Here is a 20816-nt window from a genome sequence, read left to right on the forward strand (position 1 = left end):
GCTTTTTTTTTACCCTCGCACAGGCTGATAATCGCCGTATATCTGATAAATTAAGCGATGGAGGAGGGAGAAAATCCCACTCTTGAGTCAAGCTGCGAGTGTCAAATCCGTTGACAACGTGACGTCCCATTGGCTGGAGGCTCGTGGGACACCGCGCGTGTGTGTTTGTGCGCGCGAGGGGAGGAAGAAAAACGATCTAATGACGGAAATGTGACACTTTGTTACAGAGCTGAGTCTGTGTCTGTTTGTCCGTGCGCACCTTGTGCCAAATGGGAGCCTCGTCACCTCAGCTGCTGCTGCTGTGTTTGGAGAGCAGCCGCGGCTCGTGCGTCTTTTCCACTGCGCACCCATGAACTTTACGCACCTCCACCACGCGCCGCCGCCGCCGCCACCGCTGCTGCTGCTGCTGCTTCCTTCTGCTCCTCCCGCGGACCATGAAGACCTCTCGCAGATGTAGGACCCTTCTGTCGGTGAGCCTCAACTTCTTCGCCCTGTTTTTCTCCATCACCGCCTTCATCACCACCTACTGGTGCGTGGGCACGCAGAGAGTCCCCAAGCCCAAGTGCAGCAAACTGCGGACACACCACTGTATAGACTACGGGGTGAACGAGACGGACCCGAACAAAGTGGTTTACAGCTGGGAGACCGGGGACGACCGGTTCCTGTTCCGCCAGTTCCACACCGGCATCTGGTTCTCCTGCGAGGAGAACATCGACGATGAAAGTAAGAGGAGGTGTGTGTGTGTGTGTTCTTGTATGGGTCTCTTTGTGAGGACCAAACAACTTAAAGCGAGGAGCGAGGACATTTCGTGAAATTTCCTCACGTTGTCACCCCTGAAATTCGTTTTGCGGGTTTAGATTTGCGTAGGGAAAGGGGCTCGGGTTTGGTTTTTAGTTTAGCAGTGGCGTGCACAGACATTTGGGGGGACAGGGAGGCATGTCCAAAGTTGACCTGGGGTCAAAGTATGGCTGAACATTTAATGTTGAAATGTTACAAAATACCAAATGTAATGTAAATGGCACAATATTTTGTAAAGCCAAAATGTGTGGAAAAATGACCATGTCGTATTCTACAACATCTGTTTTCCTCACAGATCTGTGCAAACATCACATAGGAATCATTTTAAACATGTCTTTCAAATGAAAATGAGAATAATTTTCTAGAAAAAAGTACCATTCACTCTCAATTTCAGTCAAAATAATCACAATTAGGTATTTATTCAAAAGGGTTCAGACCTCGGCCAAAGGCATGTAGACCTTCATGTAGACCTCTACATGGACCTCCACACATTATTGTTGGATTAAGTGCTGTGTCCTTGAAGAAATGCAAGAAAGCCTTGGTATGTTATCGATGACTGATATCCCAATGAATTGTTGATTTCTTTTAAGGTCTTATATGTCACTGAATATAAACTTGTAACACATATTTTTAAACATGACCTAATCTGGCAATTAAGATTACCATTGATGACTCAGATTGAAATTATAATCACACCTCTATGATACAAACACATTGGGAACTATAAACCTTTATTTTTATTTTTCATTTACAGCCAAATGCTGTTGTAAACCTGCAAGACAGAAATAAACAAAACAAAAAAAAGAGCAGAACGTTTGAATTTACATCCTCACATATTTAAATGCTTGTTTTAAAAGCATATGGAAAATCTTTGGAACAACCAAGAATACCATTATTCTTCACTCAGGTAGGCTGACTCATCAAAATGTTCTTCACGATCATCACACTTGACAGCAGACTGTTTCCTTCTGACGAGCCTGTGACTCACCCTTTAAACACAAACCCTTTATCAAACAATAAACATCCATCAAACTCAAATCTGTCGTTTTCCTCCCTCGAGATTATTTGATCGGCCTTCCATTATTATCAGTCAGCGATAACTTGCTTTGTGTGTTTCTTATCTGTTGAACAGACAGCGGCGTGTGTGGGAGCGTCAGGTGAACGACGACAAAGATGGCACTCAGTCACACTTAGATTTTAAGTGTGGCGGCAGAATGTGATGACTTAATATGACAACGCAAGCCAACAGGAGGAGACAAGTGTGACTGCTGTGTGTGTGTGTGTGTGTGTGTGCAGCACTCGTTCACTCAGGGAAATGGAGAGTGAAACAGTTGGACGTTGGAATAAAGATTTAATTACAAGTGAGTTTATGGTGGGGGGGAGGGAGGGGGAGGTGGTGAGCCGCATCACTGTTGGAGTCAAAGGTGAGAACAGGCCAGATTAGTCCATCACAGTGACTTGATCAGGATTTTCCACAACAACAACTTAATAAAACTTTAATAGTATTTATATTATACATTTTCTGTCAGCGCACGTCAACGCGTTTTTACAGAAAGTAACCCGCCACACTTTGAGATTAGTCAAGAGGGGAATTTGCGAGCACATGTTTATCTCATCAAGTGGCTGTACGATGGAGGGGGTGAGGGGAGAGTGGGGGTGAGACAGCTTGAGTTAATAAGGATTATGTAACAGGGACCTTGATGAGTTTTTCCTCAAAACAGCTGTTGCCACCCTCTTTCTGTACCTGATTAAAGTGCTCCACTTGCAACAAATCCAGCAACGCACTCCGCACGACAGATGACAGCGAGACAAACATCGCATCGGCATCTGAATGCGCCGGCCGTGTCAAGGGTCACGTTTTTTATATTACTGTTTGTTAAATTGCCACACGTCACAGTGTGTGTTCGAGTGCTCTTACTTTTTTATACCACATATTATTTTGTTGAATCGCCACAATGTTGAGTGTGTGCGCTCGTGTAATTCAATAGGACAAGAAACTGATGTTGGGCAGGTTTTAGCAGCAGAAAACATCTGCTGACACTGAATCAGAAGCCTCCGAAAGCTGCATTTATTATACACACACTCTCTAGTGTGTCACATCTGTCACTGAAACACTGCTAGCATCACTTCCCCTCACCAAGGGTATGGTTGGTTATGATTATTAAGTGAAACTGAATTGTGTGTTCATAAAACTAAAATTACTACTAAAATTGTAGTGAAAAGTTGCTTAGTTTTCATCTTTGTAAATTAATTTCATACATAAGCATTTTGGGTTTTATGAAGTGTATTCATATGGTTCTGTCTGTCTGTCTGTCTGTCTGTCTGTGTTTCCGCACTTGCCAATATAACTAACAGAGGCCGACAGAGGCTTGTTGCGTGAATGGGAAAGTCTGCCATCCCCCAACATTGATCAGGCAATTTTGAAAGGTTGTTTCTGAGAGACAATACTTATCACCTTTTAGAATCTTGCACCTGGCAAATACTCCATATTACAAAAGAAAACTAAAACTAATAAAAAAAACTAGCGATCCTGCTCTAAAAACTAATTCAAACCAACTCATTTCAACATCAAAAAGTCAAAATGAAATAAAAACTAACACTAATGAAAAATCAAAAGCTATTATAACCTTAGAACGTGCAGAGCAGCGATAGTTTCTGATGTTTACAATCTAAAGCTCAAAAACACAGTTGCTAAATATAAAGACAAATGTAGTGTTCTAATGTTTGTTTTATTTCTTCAATGTTGTATTTTTAAATGTATGAATAAGAAGAATGGGCTCAAAAGGAGACAAGGGAAGGAAAGAGAGGAAGAGAAAAAAAGTGAATAAAGCTTGAGGTCAAAACATGAGGTCACTCTGTCTGAGCTGTGAAACACACCTGGTCACATTCTGGGATTTAAAGCCAGATTGTAGGAATTGGACTAAAGCCTGTATCAGTACCAAGACTGAGAGCAATTCTTCACTCAGTTTTTGTTTGTTAATCACAATCACTGCTTCCCTCTGACCCTTTTGAACCTTTGACATCTTATTCCTCTGAGCCTTTCTGCCAACAAATGGCTCCCTTATTTCTGACAAGGCCACAAAGAGGCGCAATCACTATCGAGTGAATTTATTATCATTATTATTATTTGTTTTTTTTGTACTGTAGGTGAGCGATGCCGCAGTTTCATCGATTTGGCCCCGGCATCAGAGAAAGGTGAGTGTGCGCTGCTTATCATCATGTGGTTTAATGACAAAAAATGTGGAGCTTTTAGTGTTTTTAGTTTGTGCGTTTATTGTTCACATGGAAGTTAGTGATTAGAGACTTTTCCCTTCACTAAGTGAATCTTTTAACTAAATATTCATATTAAATAAATAAATAAATAAATCATTAATAACTGTCAGCTATTGGCTGCACTCATTTCTAAAGATTTGGACCATACAAAAACCAATAAAGGCCAACCTCAAAATAATCTATCACCCTTTTTTACCATTTATGAAATCATTATTGATGAAGACACTAACTCTTAAGAGTAACTAAAACAGTGAAGTCTCTTTCAGTTCCGGAATGATCCACTCAATATGAAGCCATGGAGACACAGAAGAAGCCGCATATGCTGGGTTTTAAGTTACAGGATTTTCAGCTGTGATGATGGCTCTTTCCTTTCTGAAAAAACTTGCTTCCCAGCAATCTGAATAACAAGAAGGCAGGAGAGGAAGAGATTATTTGATGTAGTCATATTATATTTAGTTTGATTCACTGGGAAACTGAATCGGTTTCGGGGGGGAAAAAACCTGAGAGCTCAGCTGAAACCCAACCTTCTTCCTGTTGGAAATGTTCCCATCAGCTGATATTATATCTACACAAGGAACAAGTCTGTAAAATAGGTGAAATCACAGGTTTGACTGAATGTAATGCAGCTGTGTGTGTGTGTGTGTGTGGTTTGCAGGGATGCTGTGGCTCTCTCTGGTTTCTGAGATGTTGTACATCGTTCTGCTGGTGGTCGGCTTCAGCCTCATGTGTTTAGAGCTGGTTCACTCCAGCAACGTCATCGACGGACTCAAGCTCAATGCCTTCGCTGCCGTCTTCACTGTGCTTTCAGGTGCGTTGATTTTGATTTGCCATCAACCAAAATATGTCTGTGAGTTTCTGTTAAGGATTAAAGACATAATATCTTACAACCATAGACACACAGTAGTCTGGTAAAAGTAGAAGTTCACAGATGTCACCTGCAACCAGGCTCCTATCGAACGATACCAGCTGGCAGTCACACAGGTGTCCACTCATGTACTGTGCGTCATGCTTTATGTCCATTTTCCTCTAAAAGGAAACACAATTTGCAAAATTGACATCATTTTCTATTAAAGAAAACCTGAAACTAGCAAAGAAAGCTCATTTTCCCATAGACCTTCATTCATTTTGAAACCAGCAGTATTGCCCCCCTGGTGGTTGTTCAATAAATTGTTACTTCCGGGTTAGATTCACCCTGCAAACTAAAAAGTATGTCCACTTTTTATGTATGTTCTAGGATCCCACTGCATGATAAGAGTATCATGTGCTTTTTTTTGGTAAAGTGAGCTGTTTCTTAATCTGTCTCAACTCACTGAGCACATTTCCTGTATTTTTTGTTTTTGTTTGTTTTTTTAAATTTGATATAATAACAAATGATGAGTCCCTTTGGCAAATCATAAGGAGAAGACATTCTATTGCAGATGAGATAAAAGCACAGAGTTAGTGAAATGATCTAATTGGCATAAACAAAAATTAGAGATTGAGGGCTGTGGAGTGGGATCAAATCATTTCAGTGTTTACATTTGCATTTAAACTGCTTTTGTAAGTTCTGCAGGATTCTCTGGCACCAGTATGTCACAGCGCACGCTTCAATACCCCGACACTGTCTTTATTATTTCAGGTCTTCTCGGTATGGTGGCTCATGTGATGTACACACAGGTCTTTCAGGTCACCGTCAGTCTCGGTCCACCCGACTGGAGGCCCTACAACTGGGACTACGGCTGGTCCTTCTGGTAGGACACACCTCAAACGTCACACTTCAGATCAAGGGTGTCACATTGTTAGAGAGCCATATGAATAAAATATGGGAGGAATTCTATGTATTCTGCATGCAGCGGTCCCAAATAGTAGCTTCTGCAGCATCACTGTCTCTAATGAAAAAAGCCCAAAGCTCTCATGTTATGGCAGGATTAGGCTTTGGTGTCCAAAGCCCCAGTGCAGACGTAATTGTTGTTGCATAAGGGGATAATATTTCACTCCTTCACAATATGCTCAGTGTGCTAAAGATTCATCCTAGAGGCTAAACAATTCTTAACCTTTTGTTGGCATTAACTGACCCGCGTGGACAAAGAACATGGTGATTTGATTGTCTGATCTCACGCGTGGCCCGGCATGTCATGTCAAAATGTTAAGGCAATAACGTCAGAAAGCAATTTGGATTTAGATGCTATTATTATTATCATCATTATTATTGTTGTTGTTGTTGTTGTTGTTATTAGACTGTATTAATTCCATTGGGAAATTGAAGTATTCAGTGGTCCAGAACCATGAAAGAAAAAAACAGTTAATGACATAAGATGTATTAAAATACAGTACACTATGTGTGTGTGTCGATGTATGGTATCTTTGTGAGGACAGAAACACTTGTAAACCTAAGGGAGTGAGGACATTTTGGCTGTTCCTTACATGCTATCACCCCTTAATAGAGAGCTAGCTAGCTAGATACATAGAGAGCTAACTAGCTAGATACATAGAGAGCTAGATAGATAGATACATCTACAGGGGTGGAGTGGCTCAGTGGTTAAGACCCTACCTTGTGTACCAAAGACATCATGGTCGCAAGTTCGATTCCACCCCTGGCTAATTGTACTTGATTCCATTGTAAGTCGCTTTGGATAAAAGCGTCTGCTAAATGACATGTAATGTAATACATAGAGAGCTAGCTAGCTAGATATATAGAGAGCTAGCTAGATACATAGAGAGCTAACTAGCTAGATACATAGAGAGCTAGCTAGCTAGATATATAGAGAGCTAGCTAGCTAGATACATAGAGAGCTAGCTAGCTAGATACATAGAGAGCTAGCTAGCTAGATATATAGAGAGCTAGATAGATAGATAGATAGTTATTTCACAGGATTCAACAGCATGTGCTAATATGTTTGTTTGTTTTTTTTCACATCAGCATGGCCTGGGCGTCTTTCACCTGTTGTATGGGCGCGTCCGTCACCACCCTCAACTCCTACACGAAGACCGTCATCGAGTTCAGGCACAAGCGCAAGACCTTTGAGCAAAGCATCCGGGAGGAGCACGCAAGGGAAGCCTTCGGATATTTCCGAGAACGCTCGGTGCACTCCATCTCGAAATCTGTGGAGGTTTATCCGAGTCAGACGATGAAAAGTGGCAGGAAAACTCCCATACCTGCTGACTCACTGGACCTGAGTGACATTGCGGGATCCTTAGGGGAAGAACAGTGCTGAGTGAGACGGGGGCAGCATGTGGTGGCGTTTAATTCAAGTGTGGAAACTTGATGGATGGATCGATGGATGGATCGATGGATGGAGGTGTTGTTGTCGTTCCTCTATACACGGGAAGTTTGCCTCATGGGATCATAAGCTCCATCTGAAACATTTCTTCCCTGCCTTAATTTGAATAAATCGCAGAGATTCATGTCAGTCAAGGTTAAAGTTGGGCAACTCAGCAAAGGAATGGAAGAAGGGACACGATCTGTTCTTTATGGTGTATTTTTTTCTGTTTGTGTTACCTACCACAGTGTAAAATTTCAAGGAAAATCATTTTGAGGGTCTTATTAGCCTTATTAAATGTGTTTCAGTTGATCAATAATTGAATCCGAATGAGTTTTCTAACGACATTTCAGCTGCCGGTCATTAAATGTGAAATAGAGCACAAATACTACTTACAGTAAATGACGTGCCAAGATACAGTATCTACAGCAAAGGCTGCAAGTATTTAGACCGTTACAGTTTTTTTGTTTCGTCGTTGTCATTCAAATAGTGAACAGTGAACCTCACCTTTAATCTGAGTAAATGTATGTAATTTAATATCAAGGAAGAGTGTGGGAGACGTCCAAAACCCAGGGATCAAAGGTGATTGGAAACTTTCCATCCAAATGTTTCTTCTTGTGGAGCCAAAAAGCTGTTCATCACTGAATGATCAATGAGTCACCTGACTTTTATTTGATGGAGTGGATTTTAAATTGCTGCAGACCAAGCTCAAGGTGGGAGACAATTGGCATCAGCTGAAGAAGTGAATTTGATGAATTTCCTTTTTTTTTTTTTGACATTTAGGCTGTAATGCACTTTAAAGGCTTAATCTCCAACTATATCCATCAATGAACAGTAAAATGTCAGTGTCCTGATACTTCTGGCCTTGACTGTAAAGTGTAAATAGGCTGTGGTGTGTTATTTTAGTCTTCGATGTTCACATCAGTTTCTTTATGAAAACTGTAACAAAGGCCATGATGTTTCTGCTTTGATCAGAGGAAAATAAATACTCAACGCCATCAAAGTTACTTTATATAATTAGAAAAAAAGTGATTTTTCGTACAACAGAAGAAATGGTGACCAAAAATAAAGTTTGAGAATACAATCACTGCGTGTTCAACGTAAATCTGATCTTTGTTGTTGCATTAATGACCCACTAGAGGACAGTGTTGTACACTCACTCACTCCTACAGTCAGTTAACCTCTGCATGTTTTTGGACTGAAAGGCCGCAGAAAGGTCCTTATCCAGACCTGGATCTTTTTGCTGCAAGGCAACAGTTCTATCCACTGTGCCACCCATGTCCACATGGTGGTGTCTGTACAGTTTTGCATTTTTGTTATTTCTGGTGTGCTGTGATGTCAGTATTATAGTATAATATTAATTATTATAATGCAATATGTGAGGATACTGATGAATAAACTTTTATTTTATACCAGGTGATAATCTACACTTTATATATGCAATGTTAACAGTTTATGTTTCAGAAATGGCACAAGGTCATTATTAATATATCATGGTGCTTAATTACACACCGTCATAGAAATACACTATTAAAATATACAGAATGTTTATTTTAAACAAAAAAGAAAAAAAAAGAGGTGACCTGCACGCTCTCATGTACTTGCATTTCTGGAGAAATTATAACTTTGATGAGACTGATTTCAGTCGTCTTTTCTGTCATTGCGTTCTGTCCCTGTCTCCACGGTGACATGAGTTCAGACCTGCTTGTTGTTCAGTAGCCATCGTCAAACTCGTTCTGGGCCTGCTGCCGCGCCAACATGGCCTGAATGAGTGCGCTGGAGCCCGCGGGGACTGGGTTCTGTGGGTGAGCGGGGACCCACTGAGTCCCGTCCTCGTCCTCAGCTCTCTGTCTGGCTTGCATCACCAGCATGACAGCGCTGGACGTGTTGGCAGCGGTTTCATGATAATTGGCCGTACTGTTGTGTTCATCCCACGCCTCAACCTCCGCCCTCTGTCTTGCTTGTGAGGCCTGTGTGAAGGCACTGGGGGATGAGAAGTCTGTATCCGACATGTGCGTGTTTTCCTCCTGGTCCTGAGCTCTCTGACGGGCCATCATGGCCTGCACTAGGGCACTGGAGGTGGAGATATCGGAGGGAACTGGCACGCCGCCATTGCCTCGTCTTCCCTCCTCGTCTTCGAGTTGCTGGCGAGCAAACAGAGCCTGCAGCATGGCATTTGAGGTGGACTGACCACCTGCGGACACGTTACCTGAACGTTGTTTGGTGTGCTGCAAAGGGCAAGAGAAAATATTCAGCCAGGCTGATGGCATATTATCTCAAGGTTAAGGGCACTTATGGTTAAGGGCACTTATGTAAGATCAAGACAACGTCTCAACAGACCTTTTTTGGAGTCTTCTGTTTGAGTATTTTATTTGACCGAGATTTCTGGAGGTTCTGGAGCTTTTCTAACAAGAAGGCCTTGTCTTTCCCCTCCTGGCAAAGAAAGACAACGAAAAATGAAGTCAAGGAATTGGTAAAGGGAAAAAGAGAGAGAGAAACTCAATAAATGATTATTTATAATACTCACATTGACAATCTGCTGCTTCAGTAGAACGATGAGCTGCTTGCGGCCTTGAATCACTTGCCAGAACATGTATATGACGACTCTGAGCAAAACAAACACGACCATCGTCAGTTTACATAACGATGATGCAAAGATGAACACACACACACACACACACACACACACACATTCACGTGTTCTCTGTCGGTCTGTCGCTCTGTGTGACTGCTTGGTACAGTACAGAGTTTTCCTAGTTCTATGTTGCATATTAAATTTGCATGATTTTGATTCACCGATGCACCAACTACTTCATTTCCTCACAAGCCTGCTCTTAACTTGATCTAAACATAAATGATCTGAACGATCAGTGTGACCAGCTACTATAAACATACTATAAAACACTCATTCACTGTTCATTTCATTCAGAATTTAAATTACTTAGGCAATTATGACTATTTAAATACCCAATAATAAATATATATTTATCAGAATTATTTCTTTCTCTCTCCAACTGTAAGGCAAGGCAGTTTTATTTATAGAGCGGATTAAGTTTAAAAACAACACATTTAAGAACAACACGCGGACAAAGCTGTAGAAAAATCAATAAAATGTTAAAAATTACAATTCGTTACAAATTGTAAAGAAGTTAAAAAAGATAAAAAAAGTGTTAAAAGATGCAAAAACGTAACAATTTGTGTATAAATAAGTTAGAAATAGGATTAAGTTAAAGAAAACATATAAATAAAGATGTTAAAAAAGAAAGTCTTGAAGGTATATAAAAACTAAATGTAAAACAGATCTGCTTTGCTTTGCTTATACACATAAAAATAGGGGAAAACGTGATTTACGCTGCAGTTGCACTTTGTACTCACAGGACGATGAGTACGAGCATAAAATAGAATAATTCACTCTCAATGACATGTTGGTAAATCCACACGACCCACACAGAACCAGGTATCGCCGCCAGCTCAGCTATCCACACCTCAACCACAATGAAGGTGTTGCTGAGACCCCGGAAAGGACCACAATGCTTTGAGGGCGTGAGTCTGCAGATCAGGACAAGAGGGACAAAACAGGGAATAGTGTGTACTGGTCAGACTGCAGCTCGTATGGATGTATCCTTACAATTTACATCTTTCTGACTCCGAGCTGTAAATGCGAGCTAAAGGGTTTTGTATTTCTCAAAACAGGCCGCATCCTCATACCTCCAGGCGGTGAGCGCCACCATGGACACGGCTCCCACAAAGAAAGGGAAGAAGAGGAGGGCGATGAAAGTTGTCTGCATCTGAGCTGCCCTTCCTGTTCGCCGCGGAGGCTGGCAGTTGTGAGTCAGACTGACCTGAGGAGGGGGGGGAGTGCAGAGAGAACATAAACAAAGCATTTTATAAAGCATTATCCCTGAAATAAGTCAGTACTTTTGAAGTTAATTTTAGCCAACTCGTCTTTTCTCATGAGAAAACATGAGAATCTCAATAGCGTTGCTCCAAAGGTCGTTCATGAAACACCGGATCAGACCTGGGTCAAATTACCAGTCACACTATTGAAGCCATATACATTTTCCAGGGATGATTGATGGCGGTCAGGCCTCCTGCAGCACAATGCTGGCAACAGCTTTAATTAACATCAATCCAAAAAAATCCTGCCTGTCTTTTCCACATAATAAAGCACACACTGAATATATTGAAAGGATTTAATCAATTATTGACCCAGGTGCACCAACGTAACATGAGCCGTCAAAGGAGAGCAGAGCTGTTGGGGGCCACAGACGGCTTTGTTTCATGTCATCGAGGCAGTTCACTTTACGTGGGTTTACCTTCTTCAGGTAAAACAAGATGAAGAATTTGAGAATCTGGATGGCAGGCAGCAGGGGAGAGAAGTAGATCCCAATCCTGTGTAGACCAAATAAAAGCGACAACAACTTTTAATATGAAATTAAGACTTTCACCCACACTGATTGTGGTTTAATGTCTTGCTCTTACCAGGCTAGAGTCTGTGCGTAGATAAGTTCGAGGACATTTCTGGCTATGTCGAACTCTGGAACCCCAAGACGTGGTAATAATGTAGTCCCAAGTACTCTGTCAAAGACAAAAGTAGGAATTAATACAGTTGATATATGTAGTCAACAATGAGAATGAAATGTTACTTACTTGCTGAGAAACTCTCCAAAGAAGGATCCCAACATCAGGAAAAGGAAGTCAAAAATGACCAGACGGTACAAAGACTGCCCCACGATTGACTCCCAACACTGCACGGAAAACACAACGGTGAAACATCCACTGCATGTTGGCTATAAAACAAGACATAATAATGTAGTATTACTAAGTGTCAAATGTACCGAATACTTCTCAGGCACCACATTCATCCAGTAGTAACACAAGACGCCCAGAATGGAACCTCTGAGCAAGACATTTCTGTGCGTGAGGAGAGAGAAGGAGTTGTTAGTGAGTTCAAACCGTGTTGCATTTTGGGAATTTTCCCTCCTTGCAAAATCAGGACCACGCTGGCCACCGTAGCATACATACAGTTACCAAGCAAAACCTCTTACTGTAAGAAATTAATATGTACACATCTTTTGTTTAACTAATACAAAGATGTGTTATAGTCCAGGAAATAGTCGGGACTATGGAACAAAGGTATCAATATTGTCATCTCAGCAAATTAGTATCTTTACACAAGTGACCGTTTCTCTATCACTTCAACCCCATATTTCTCAATCCTCTTCATAGAATCAGTCTTGTCATCTAGTCTTTTATCAACTTCACAACTCTGGATACATGTCATTTAATTGTCATGTCATTGTCTTATACTGTCTTAGTCTGCCTTTGTTTAGCGTGCTATTGGGAGTTTATTGTATCTGTTCATCTGTAATGCAGATGGAAATGAGGTTGTGGCTAAATCTTTCCTCTTACTGGGATGAATGTACACTATATGGACAAAAGTAGTCAGACACCTGACCATGACACCAACGGGGCCTGTAATGACATAGTCCCCTTTTGCAGCTATAACAACTTCCACTCTTCTTGGAAGACTTTCCACAAGACTATAAATTGTTACTGTGGCAGTTTGTGCCCATTCATTCTGTAGAGGATTTGGTGATGTTGGACGAGAAGATGCACTCGTCCTTTTGGAAATAGAAAATCACTTTCCACTAAACTGTCGTCACAAAGTTGGAAGCATAGCATTGTACGACATGTCTCGGTATGCTGAAGCGTAAAGAAGGTCATTCATTGGAGATAAGGGGCCCAAGCCCAAAGCCTGATTAAAACACCTGAATTCAACCCTAAACAGGAGTGGCCAAAGACTTAAATCTGCCGTCTAACCTGACCACTAGAGCGTAGACTTGTTTCCGCTGGCTGGAGTAGAGCTCAAACTTGTTGAAGAGGGAGTAAAAGAGCGGGATGACCAGGTTCATCAGAGACACCACGAAGGGAAGCAGGAGCGTCTCTGCCTCCTGAAGCAGAGTCCAGCTGGCAGCGTCAGTTGTCCGCTGCAAAGAAGGAAACCGGTGATGGAGGTGACTTCACTAAGTTTATTACCCTGATATGGATTTTAAAGGCCAAACACATGACTGTGCCATAAAGTATTACAATATTCAGTTTCTCAGTTTCTCTGCAGATGAGACAACAAACTACACTTTATCTTAACACTAAGATTAATTATTTAATCCACGTGTGCCTACCTGCTCTTCATACTGGCAGAGGTAGAAGATGCTGGCCCCACAGCCGACAGCTAAGCCAGTGGAGAGGAGCCAGGAACCCAGATACACTCCAAACTGCTTGAGTTTTACAGAGAGGGTAGGCCGCTCCCTCTGGGCCTTCTCTGACAGAGACTCCTGGAAGATAACAAGAGGGCAAATGCAGTGATGAAAATGAACGAGGCCGTCTGAAATGAGTCTGAGAGCTCATTGTCTACGTATCATCTTTGAAGTGCAGTGACAGTCACCTGGAGTTGGACACGGAGGTTGTTCTTGCGCTGCCTCACCGCTCTCTCATTGGTTACACTAAAATCCCAGCTGCACAGAAGTTGCCATGCACCACTTGAGGCGGGAGCTGCTAGTACATAATTAGTCTGAAATGAGCTTGCCATGCTGCATGAGGACAAACAAAGACACATGCATTCAGATACATGCACTCAACCGGGAGCTTTTTCCAGAGGTAAGACATTCAGACGATTCGCCTGACCTGTAAAGAAGTGCAACTCCACACAGCACCATGTAGAGTGTGATGGTGAAGAAATAGGCCAGCTGCATGTTATAGTCCACCAGACCCACGAGGATTTCATTGCTGTAGCCGCCATAGTACATGACAGTATATCTGAAGTAACCCTGGAAAAATGGAACAAGGAATCTTATAGGTCCAGGGAGGAAAATTGTGGAAATTATATGCGTAATTATTTTCATTTGACAGAAATTGAAGATATATTTATATCAGGAGCCGGGTCAGAAAAGATGATGAAAAAGAAAATGTCCAGTGAGCAGCATTTCTCTGGGTCAGAGTACAATCTTCCACTTTTTACAACCCAGGTAAGGTATGCAGAGGCCCATATACCAGATATAAAGACAGTGGTTTTGTAAGAGTCTTCACTTACAGCTCCAGTCAGTATCTCCAGTCCCCTGAAGGTCACATTAGGAGGGATGTTGGGTGTGGGGTCATAAACGAGCAGCGGGATGGTGATAAAGCCAAAGTTAACGAGGAAGGAGAAGATGTTGAACATGAGCAGCCACTTGAGGAACACGAAATAGGAGAGGACACTGGTGCCAAACTTGCCACCGATCTCTTTCATGATGCCGTGCCACAGCTGCAGCGTCTGCCTGGCCGACCTCACACTGTAGCCACACCTGCGGAAGAACTGAGAGCACAGTCTGTGACACATTTGACAAAGACCCGTGGGTTTTGAATCAGGCGGCTAAATATAAGATAAATCACTCACCAGCGAGACATTTTCAGAGAAATCTGCTAAATGTGCATTCTTCCGAGATTTCTTGGCAGACTTGAGGACTTGGCTCCTATAAAATTGACAAAAAACCCAAACTAAGACTGTAGTGCGTGACATTTAAATAAACAAATGACTGTAACATTCATTGTCAAATGGGTTTACACGACGCTTATAAGCTCGTGTCTCTCGGCAACATTCCTGCACAGCGAGTGATTCGATTTATGTCGAGACAGACGGAGGCAACAGTAACACTGAGGTAGTAAAGCGAGACAGCAACAAACAGGTCGGAGTATGACTGAAAACACAGCAGTGTGGCGGAATAAATGCTTCGTGGTCCCACTCGCCCCTGCGCTGCTCATTCAGGTCTGATAGTATTGCTTGACAGAACCTGTTTTCGAATGAAGTCGCAGTATAAAGCATGTCACCAAATGGGGGCAGAGTAATAACAATAATAACAACCACACCGACACGATGCTGTAGTCAGCACTGACCGTGCTTTCGTTTTAAATGAATCGATAATTTTTTGTTTAAAAGCCCTTGAAACAAAAGAACACTGTGTCCATGTGTTAAGATATATAACTCTTCCTCTTGTGATCCATTGCAACATGACTTTTCCAGAGAGTAATGTTTAACTCTAATGACACCGACAAGGAAGTCCATTATCTTTAACTGGAAGCGTTTCCTCACCTGATGTGTTTCTTTTCTTCAAAGCTCGTTGGAAGAGACCGGATCGCGTGGATTCGGTCTCGTGTCGACAGGGCAACGAGCTCCTTGACTTGGTTTTGTTCCTCTGTGAGAAACAAGACAACAAGACAACAAGACGACAAGACAAATCCTATTAACTTAACATGCAACAACACCCGTCCAGATCACAGATCAAGTGTGACACTGCAGGAATCGACCCGTCACAGCCTCTTACCATTTTCCATCTCATTCCTGATGGCATCCTCGGTGAAAGCTAGACGGGCAGGATCAGCATCGGGAAACATGCTCATGCTTCTCATTGTCATCCCCCTCCATCTCATTGTCATGTTAGCTGGATTGATCAAAAAGACAGGGGGGGAGGGAGGGGGGGGGGGGGAAGTGTGAGTTTGAGTTAAATGGTGGATAAAAACACAAGAACTGAACACTCTTCCATTTCACCTTCATGAAGATATAGCGCTTTTATTTGTAAACCTCAAATTCTTGTTGTTTCGCCCAATCTGATGCAATGACGAGGCATTTGTTTATATTTTGCCAAGACCTTGTAGTGATGACAGAGCTGCTGTGTTAAAAGTCTCTGTGGACTCTGTGGTGGTCAATCCTTGTCTGGAAATGATGCCCCACGCTCCCTGAAGCACTACTGCGATGACATTATCTTGGAAGCTGGTCGTTCAGTATATTTTTCGGCAGTCAGCTGACCTCGGTTTTTGGCACCTACTGTTGCTGAACGTGGGCCGGACTAGAGTGCTATTGTGAGTGCTATTAACTAAAACCTGAGATGCTGACGTCACCATCAAACTAAAAGGGGACGACCGCGGCAAAAGTCTGCAAATAACAGCTGTGTCATGACATGACTGGGTCTATATCCAAACTAGTGGAGTCATTTCTTTTTACTGATGTTTGCACACAAACATTTGATTGTGTCCTATCAGCTGAAGATAACATTGAACGCCGCCGTTCTCTTCCCTCTGTGTTATTTTCTTGGTCAGTCCTATTGTTTTCTTTGTCATTTGCTGCAGTGCTGCCTCCACCAATAATTAACACATTTACTGATTGATTATCACAGTCAACAACAGGTCGGCACAGATGCGTCACATTTGCTGCATTTAAAAATCATTGTGCTGGGAAGTCTTTTACAACGTTGTGTGTGTACACAGCAAAGCCATGGCAACCGCATGGGAGATTACAGTAATGATAAATAAGCCGCACATTAGACACAGATTAGTTAAACCTGTTATTAGTTATTACCTGAAATTGAAGACGGAAGTTGACCTATTCGTGATCGATCGTACTGAGAGTCAGGGTTGATTTGAAATGTACTGTGATCTGAAAATAAAAGTCAGAGACAGAGAGCATCAACAGAAGTGTCACTTAGCAACACCTGAAGGCACAATGCTGCTTTATTTTAGCCGACAGCAAAGACCAGTGTGTAAGAACTAGTGACATCTAATGATGAGATGCAGATTGCAACAGGACTCTACGGGGTTGTCCTCATGAAAATGAGTCTACGTACGAAAACAGCGTTTTCTGAAATGCAATTTTTTGAAAAGTGAGTGGGACAATCTCAAAAACGCCACCCTTACACCTAGTCACATTTGCTTCTTTTGTTTAGAGATTGTTTGGTCTATACGTACGTTTTAAGTATTGTTTTCTTGGGTCATTCTGTCTCAGTTTCTGTGACTGTATTACTTATTCAAATAAAGCTTTATTTAAAAAAAAGTTTGTACACCGTATGTGCATGCTCAACGCCTTCCTCTCTGCTTTTGGTGTACATACAGGCCTGGAACGTGTACTACAGCATATCGAGTTGTTTTATTTTTGGTGTGTGGATGAAGATATTTCCTGACACAATTTCAAAACAACAAAGAAAAAGATTCCTTGTGTTTCCATGTGGATAGAGCATCAGCTTACGCCTCCCATTCCCAGCCAATCGGGGAACTACGGTGGCCTTCAAATGCCAGAAACTGTAGAAACACCATGAAGCAAGATGGCGGACTCCATAAAACAAGGCCGTTGTCTAAAGTTCATGTAAAAGACTTTTTTAAGGCTACAATATTAATACACTGGACCTTTAAGAAACAATGAATTTATTTTAGTTATAAATAAAAAAAGAAAAGAGAATTAATATATTCTGCACTTTCAACAGCTGCTCCCATCTTAGTTGGTCAATTAATACATTTTGTTTCAATTGTTCGTTCATAATTTGTTTCCTCATCTTTACTATATTCACACTACATATCTATCTATGTTTTCAGATTGTGCTTTGTTTATTGAAAGGATATGCAAACACTCACTGCGACCATGCTGCCGGGTTGAGATGAGGCCCATGGGGATGCTTTCTCTCCCCCTCTGGCTCTCCTCCTGCCAGCCACCCCAGGGCATTCTCGCTAAAGAATCATCACCACCGGTCGTCCGACCCACGGAGCCATTATGTGTCTCTGCTCCGCTACCCTGCCAGGAGGGGGCTTCCCTGGCATAAGGGTTGGTGTGGTTGTTTTTGCGAGGATACCTAGAGGCCACATGGAGTAAATAATGTTTAGAGTTCAAGGAAAAACAAAACAAAACAGACAGTATGCACCATTTGTGATGTGCCGTAGGTGGAACTTCAAGTTTCATGAATGTGTAATCAAGTGTCACAGATATGACTGCAAATGCGGTTAAGTCCTGTTAATGTGGGTACTTAGAGATATACTATCCTACAAGGAAGAGTAGGATTATCTTTTTTTTAAGAGTAAACATCAGAGACTAAGCTCTAATCTATTTGTTGCTGAAGTGAACTGAAATGTTGTTCTCGGCACCCTTCAGACCCTGCAATTTTCCATGAGATTAAAACTGGTTCAAACTGTCCTGCAGTCTTGGAAAAAGCCAAGATAAATAATGTATCCACTCTGCTGCCTGCACCTGGAGGAAATCCTGTTGGCTCTTTCACAGCACAGTAGTGTTTGCCCTCCGATTTAAACTTCAAACAGTTCACAGCACCCAGTCAAACACACTATTTGATTATTAAATATCAGCGTTTCTTGGGAGAGAATTGATGTACTCATACAGAGATCTTGAGCCCAAAAGAAGAAGAAAAAAAACATGACAACAAACCTTTTATCAATTTCCAGAGTTTCGTTGTCATGGTAAGCAGGGTTGAAAATCCCACCGTTGCTGTAACTTGTCATGAGATGCTTCAATTGGATTTCACTGCAGACAGTCCTCCAGCTCACTCTGTCACAGGCGCTCGCTCTTCAACTGACGAATCTATACGTCGTCCAGGCGTGAAAATAATGTGTCATGATGAGGACGAGAACGGCATTTGTCTTAAAAGTGAACATTAATGTAACAGTGTCAATAAAAAGCATCGCATGTTGAGGCTGAGTGAGTCTCTCTGTGCTCAGACTGACAGCTACATTGTCGTGTGGGGGGGAAACACAGCAGTGTCATTTAATCTCTGGTTTCCAGCCTCATCAGTTCATCATTAATTCATTCAGTAGGTTTAGTTTCGTATCCTAGCTTTAGGGTTCTCACACAGGCCCACTGAATCAAAAATGGATAGAAAACCACACAGAACAATAGAAGTTAGCAGGAAACAAAACTCTGAAGTGAGGACTGCCAGTATTTGAGATGAAATGTAGGCTAAAGGTTAAATAAATAACAAACAAAAAAGTCATGTTCCATTAAATCCTGCTTACCTGATATAGATGTAGATCCTGAATATATTCAGAACAGATGTAAAACAACAAATCCTCCCTACTGTGACTCAGACCTACATTCACAGAGACAAATGAACTGTGTGACTACCAGGAAGTGTGCGCCAAACCATAAAGGTAAAAGTCCACTGCTTCTGACTCCCCCAGGTATATCTCATGTGAACTCTGACTAGAATAATGAAATCCCCAGGGCTAAACTTTAATTGCCTTTAATCTTATAAGGATTTAAGGGTCATTGTATCCACACTGAATCTAATGTAACAGGTGTTTACTCTTACTTGTCTACAGGTTAAGAAACAAATAATCTGTACATTGCCAAGAGCTCATAAATAAATCAGTTAAAAAAGTAATATCTTTTGATCCCGTCTCCTCCTGTATTGTACATTTAAGACTACACTGTGTGGGAGGTTTAGTTTATTGTTTTTAATAAAGCATAAAAAGACCATGTCATCTTTGGTCCTGAGGGAGGTTTCTTTAATCTGACAAATTAACCCCAAAAATATCATCAGGATAATCTCAGAGTTAATGTTTTGTAGATAAACTGTGTTCCTTGAACTGGGGCATGAAGAAAGATGTGGTGATTTCTGCCTTACACATTTATAAAGGTCTTATTCTAAGGCTGTGAAAGCAAAACAATCTTTATTTTTAGAAGATTATACCTCGTACAAACTGCCAATAAACCCTCCTACATGTTAGACACCGGACCTTTAAAGAAAAAGAAAATTAGAGTGAAAGACAGCAATATTTTTCACTTTGCGACTGTAAAATATTCATGCAACACATTCCTTCAGTGGTGACAAATATTACGTTAATGTCAAGTTTTAAGCCATTCTACAGTAGAAAAATAGACATTAAAGTTTTCATGTATAAATTCCCTGCAGTAATATTTATTTTTAAAAAGTACTTTTCATCAACCCTGTAGGATTGCATGTCCAGCAGATGGCAGCGTTGCGCCACAAATTGCAAGGCTGTGAAAAGCCAGAACTGAAAAAATAAACACCGACAGTCTTGTATAAAGTACCTAACAGGGATACTTAAAGTACAAGTATGTTACCAGAACATGGGTTCTTTACAATATTACTTAAGTAAAAGTTTTAAAGTGCATGACATTTACTGTACTTAAGTATCAAAAGTCAAGTTTTTTGAAGTAAAAGATATAGTATAGTATATAGTATATAAAAAAAAGTGAGGCATAAGGATTGAGGCACGGTTTTCTTTCAAGTGGAAGGCTGTGGGTTCAATTCCTGGCTCTGCTCGTCTGTGTGTCCTTGAGCAAGACACGTGAATGGCTGAAAATAAAACAACTGTAGTGTTAAGCAGCTCATCAACACTAGAAAAAGCTCTCACAGACCATAATACCAACTGTTCATCTTCTGATTTGTTTTGGTAGTAACGAGTAACAAAGACAGTTATAGGAAATGTAATGGAGTAAAAGTTAAAGTTGCTAGATTTATTCAAAATCTGCATTATTTTTGTTTCGTAAATACGTTTCCACAATCCTCGGATCTTTGATTAGTCGTTTTATTGTGTAAAAATGCAAACTTTAGTAAACACTTCACAGGTACAATTTCTGATTTTATTTTCCCTTTGGTCCATTTTGATTTGTATATTAACTGCACAGCGCGTGCTGGTCTGTGTTTTCCTCCGCTAACTTTCTCTGAACCGGCACTA

General features: G+C 41.3%; 2 protein-coding genes across 2 annotated transcripts; one reads left to right on the plus strand and one right to left on the minus strand.

Annotated features, from left to right (window-relative positions):
- Positions 1-215: 215 nt before the first annotated feature.
- LOC131467611 (germ cell-specific gene 1-like protein) lies at positions 216-8706 on the plus strand. The gene is made up of 5 exons (XM_058641613.1): positions 216-723; positions 3946-3993; positions 4727-4879; positions 5690-5801; positions 6971-8706. The coding sequence occupies exons 1-5, from the start codon at positions 435-437 to the stop codon at positions 7263-7265; spliced, it is 897 nt and encodes a 298-aa protein (XP_058497596.1). The 5' UTR covers positions 216-434; the 3' UTR covers positions 7266-8706.
- A 44-nt stretch (positions 8707-8750) lies between these two features.
- On the minus strand, positions 8751-19219 carry tmc5 (transmembrane channel like 5). The gene is made up of 21 exons (XM_058641612.1): positions 19128-19219; positions 18544-18696; positions 17745-17959; positions 16699-16776; positions 15668-15784; positions 15436-15538; positions 14743-14818; positions 14401-14661; positions 13995-14137; positions 13756-13900; positions 13493-13645; positions 13134-13300; positions 12149-12224; positions 11961-12058; positions 11793-11888; positions 11627-11702; positions 11019-11152; positions 10686-10859; positions 9838-9916; positions 9651-9743; positions 8751-9538 (listed from the first exon to the last, which is right to left on the minus strand). Exons 2-21 carry the CDS (start codon positions 18615-18617, stop codon positions 9023-9025), a joined length of 2874 nt encoding a protein of 957 aa, XP_058497595.1. The 5' UTR covers positions 18618-18696; positions 19128-19219; the 3' UTR covers positions 8751-9022.
- Between the last annotated feature and the right edge of the window lie 1597 nt (positions 19220-20816).

This window comes from Solea solea, chromosome 10 (assembly GCF_958295425.1).
Source record: "Solea solea chromosome 10, fSolSol10.1, whole genome shotgun sequence".
Classification (NCBI taxonomy): domain Eukaryota; kingdom Metazoa; phylum Chordata; class Actinopteri; order Pleuronectiformes; family Soleidae; genus Solea; species Solea solea.